Below are 4472 nucleotides of genomic sequence, written 5' to 3' on the forward strand. Positions count from 1 at the left end.
GCCGGCGCTGCGCGAATTCTTCCCGAGCTCCTATTGGCATCAGGTCCAGAAACTAATATCCTTGCTAGTTCCACGCTAGTTCTGGGACTCGAACTCACGGCTACCCTCGGCTGGCACTGAACGGGACGCGTGGTCCCGGTGCCGTGGCGAATCAGCGGCGCGCGGGAGGGAGCACGCGGCCGTGGCTCTGAAGCCTGGGGGCCGGAGGAACCCTGTGGGAGTGGTTGGTCCGGTTGGGTCTGCACTGGTGACGGCCCTGCGGGATGGCCGGCTTCCGTGCTAGCCCAGGGCCTCGTGTTTAGAAGCCTGGGTGATCACCTGGAGCTGCAGACGCTGGGGTTGTAGCTGCTGCTGCCTGGTGAGCCACTCATTCACCCAAGTACCAGCGAGCTTGACAGAGGAGACAGCCCCCGGGGTACGGGTGCTGTTCCTAACGGGCACAAGCCCTGTAAGACCACCCGGAAAGCGGGGAACCCGAAGGCAGGGACCTCGTGAGGCGCCTGGGAGCGCAAAAGAGGGCTGGTGGCATTTCTTGGATTTGGAGCCATGCCTCCTCTATCCTTAGCCGAGTCCTTCGTGGGTGCTACGGGGAGAAATCCTAGGATTCTCACCCTGCTTTTCTGGGTCCCTCAGCCCTGCCTTGCAAGATGGACCCAGCACTGTCTGCTGTCCGACTCACCGTACAAGAAGCCATTCACACCCTTTCATCCTCAGAGGATGTGGGCCACATCCTCTCCACCCTGGGGACCCTGAAGCAGTACCTGGGTGGAACCGAGGATCCAGCTCTCCCTGAGAAGGAGGAGTTTACCACCATCCACTTCTCAGCCGTTCTCAGATGTCTGGTCAGCAAGCTGAGTCCAGGTTGGCTAGAGCTATCCCCCGACGGCCAGCTGGAGCGGCTTTGGGAGAGCTTCTTCCTGGACGGCCCCCCAGACCAAGCCTTCCTGGTGCTGATGGAGGCCATCGAGAGCACTGCTGGGTGAGCAGCTTGTGAGCAACAGGGAGCCTAAGTTCTGAGAAGGGACCTAATGCTTTAGAACTGAGTGTAGCTAGCTGTGCTCAGCTCTGAAAGAGGAAGGACCCCTGCGTCTTAGCCTAGCCTCACTCCCTCTTGTTGGAGGCTGGGAGGAAGAGCAGGGTCCACATTGCAGATAGCAGGAGCAAATCAGCGACTCAGAGGGTCTCCATCATCCCCAGCTGACAACAGAAAGGGAGCTGGTCACTGGTCACTGGGCTGGTCACTCACTGCCCTCTTCTGGACCTACCCTTTTTTATTTTTTTATTTCTATCTATCTATCTATCTATCTATCTATCTATCTATCTATCTATCTATCTATCTATCTAGTTTTTCCGAGACAGGGTTTCTCTGCGTCTTTGGAGCCTGTCCTGGAAACTAGCTCTTGTAGACACCCGGCCCTACCCTTTATTTTATAGCACTCTCAGGACCATCACAGGCCATTTTGGTTTTTTTTTTTTTTAATTTATTTTATTTATTTTTTATATACAATATTCTGTCTGTGTGTATGCCTGCAGGCCAGAAGAGGGCACCAGACCCCATTACAGATGGTTGTGAGCCACCGTGTGGTTGCTGGGAATTGAACTCAGGACCTTTGGAAGAGCAGGCAATGCTCTTAACCTCTGAGCCATCTCTCCAGCCCGCCATTTTGGGTTTTTAGTTATTTTTTCTAGTTGTTCGAGACAGGGTTTCTCTGTGTAGCCCTGACTGTCCTTCCTGGAACTTGCTCTGTAGACCCGGCTGACCTTGAACTCACAGGGATCCACCTGTCTCTGCGCCCCAAGTGCTGGGATTAAAGACGTGTGCCACCACCAGCCAACAATTTTAGGTTTTTAAATGGCTAGCTGCCATGTTGCTGCCACAGACCCCTAGTCCTGCGTTCTACATCCAGTCAAGTGGATCCTTGGGAGGATGCAGTGGCTTTAAGAAGCTGGGTTTTTAGAATCTGCTGTGGTGGGGACTGGAGAGGTGGCTCTGAGGTTAAGAATGCTGATTGCTTTTCCAGAGAACTTGGGCTGAGTTATCAGTACCCACAAAGGCTGCTCACAACCATCTGTAACTCAGTTCCAGGGGATCTGAAGCCCTCTTCCCCACAGGCAATGCACACATGTAGTACACAGACATACCTGCAGGAAAAAATACCTACTCACGAAATAAAGTCTCAAAGCAACCACTTCTGTGATCCAAGCAAGCACAGTACAGAGTGGAGGAAGAAATGGTGGTGTCTGTCCAGGGCCCAGGGGGACAGCCTGCTAGTAACTGGCTATTTAACAGTGGAATTAAGTATTTTCTTCAGCTGATGTGTTCAAACGTAAATGCTTATGAAGTTGTTGGGACTAATTTTTTATTTTGTTTTTTTGGTCATTTTGAGATAAGGTCTCGCTATTATGCAGCTCTGGCTGTCCTGGAACTTTTAGACCAGACTTGAACTCTCAGAGATTCTTGTCCCTCTGCCTCCAGAGTGCAGGAATGAAAGGCATGCATGCCCAGCCTCTTGTTTCTTGAGATGGGAGATCTCACCTACCAGGAGCTTGCCAATTAGACTAGGCTGTCTCTGTGTCTCCGGAGCTGGTACTCCAAGCACTTGTCACCTTGCCTATTTTTCTTCTTTGGTGGGGGACATAGGAGGAGTTGAGACAGGGTCTCATTTTGTAGTTCTGACTGTCCCTTGAACTCACTATGTAGACCAGGTTGGCTCTTAACTCAGAGAGATTCTCCCACTTCCTCTTGTATGCCGGCATTGAAGGCATGTGCCTCTGTGCTGGCCTCAGCTGGCTTTTTTTATGTGGGTTTTGGGGATCAAACTTAGGTTCTCAGGCTTTGGGCCGTCTCCCTGACTCTATGGGGACACTAGGATAGAGGAGACCGAGGGCTCTGCCTCACACTCTCGCTTCTCTTTAGCCCTAGCTTCCGTCTGATGAAGATGGCTCGGCTGCTGGAGACGTTTCTGAGCAAGGGCAGACTGGCGGCTCTCATGGAAGAGCAGTGTCGCCCGCAGACAAAGCCCAGCTTCTTCCTAGTCCAGGAGACGCTGCTCAGCAAGGTGGTGGGCTTGCCTGACCACCTGGGCAACCGTCTCCAGCAGGACAACCTGACCCCGTTTTTCCCCCAGAACTACTTCCCTCTGCTTGGCCAGGAGGTTCTGCAAGCACTGAAGGCAGTTGTGAGCTTTCTCCAAGGTGAGCACCCTGCCCCAGCATCTCTCTAGGCCTTTATTTTCTCCCTCCCCTTGAGGTAAGACTCTGAAAGCCTATTGGGCCTTAAGAGTTGGGGGGCGGACTATCAGGTAGCTTAGATGCCGTCCTGGTTCAGACAGGTTCACCGCCTGATGGAGGTCCATCTCTCTTTTGGCTTTTGATTTTGGAGAGTTGGGCCTGACCCTGGGTTCCTTTAGTTCTTAGTTGGATCGAGACCTGCTTTTCCTACCCAGTCACTTGTATGTCCTAGAAGCTGCCCTTCCTTCTTTGCTGAGGTCCACTTTCTTGCTTACTTGAGTCTGATGTCCGTGTCTTCGGTGGTGGTGGCTTTGAGTGCCCACTGTGTATTGACTGCTCTTGGATCTGAGGGCATATGCTTTTACATGTCTATGTGGCACTACAGGGACTGCCCATCACTCACAGATCTCTAGGGACCACCCCGTGGGTGTCCATAGTTAGCTCTGCCTTCTCTGGGACATTCCAACTGGCTTTCCTGGGTATATACCTCGAGAGAGAGTATTGGGGAAGAGCCATTGTGGTTCCTGGTTAGTGGATGTTAGATACAGGCCATGATTGACTGACTTGAACCTTGGCCTCTTCCTTTTTGTGCTCACCATGGTGCACACTCCAGTCTGAGCCATACCTCAGCTTAACTGTAGCTACTCTGACTGCAGTCTTTCAGCCTGCTCCTAGCTGAGTTTCCACTTTGGTTTGCTTCCATGGGCTCAACCCAGCACCCTGACAGCTCCTGTGTTCCTTACCCATGTGACTCCAGAGGAAGCTGGGCTGCTAGAGCTTTGGCATGGTTTCTACCTGGCCCAAGCCTCTGTTGTCCCTAGATTTTTCCAGCAACCAATTTCTGGTCTGTTTTGTTTCATCTTGGTTTGATTGGAGTCCGTCCTTGCAAGCTCTTAAGTGTTTGTCCTTAGGTCACGGTGTGTCTGGGTCCATGTCTGTTTTCTGGAAGGTGCCATCATCTCAGCTCTACTAGTAGGAGGCTGCCACCCCATCTCCTCCTTGTTCTTGACTTTCTCATGCCTCCTTCTTTGCCAAGGAGGGAGACCTTATGGGCAGTAGCCGCTGAGGTGTCTTTAGCCTCCCCAGAGCCCCGTTCTGCATCTGTAGTTGGCTCCTAATCCAGGACCCCTCTGGTGCCTCTTCAGTGATGTAGGCAGAGTCATTTTGCTGGTTGAGATGATGTGTGTGATACTTTTTTTTGTTTGTTTGTTTTTCAAGACAGGGTTTCTCTGTGGTTTTGG

General features: G+C 52.1%; 1 protein-coding gene across 2 annotated transcripts in view; it reads left to right on the forward strand.

The window, feature by feature from the left end:
- Positions 1 to 4472, forward strand: part of Telo2 (telomere maintenance 2) — a 20388-nt gene continuing 15916 nt past the window's right edge. The window contains exons 1-3 of one of the 2 annotated variants that reach the window (XM_026780996.1): positions 1 to 358; positions 634 to 979; positions 2918 to 3195. In XM_026780996.1, the coding sequence (XP_026636797.1) occupies positions 648 to 979; positions 2918 to 3195 (610 nt within the window). In that variant the 5' untranslated portion in view covers positions 1 to 358; positions 634 to 647. The remainder of the gene's footprint in view (positions 359 to 633; positions 980 to 2917; positions 3196 to 4472) is intronic. The other variant, XM_013347299.2, reaches the window with a different exon arrangement.

The sequence above is a fragment of the Microtus ochrogaster genome, chromosome 7 (assembly GCF_000317375.1).
Source record: "Microtus ochrogaster isolate Prairie Vole_2 chromosome 7, MicOch1.0, whole genome shotgun sequence".
NCBI classification, from domain to species: Eukaryota; Metazoa; Chordata; class Mammalia; order Rodentia; family Cricetidae; genus Microtus; species Microtus ochrogaster.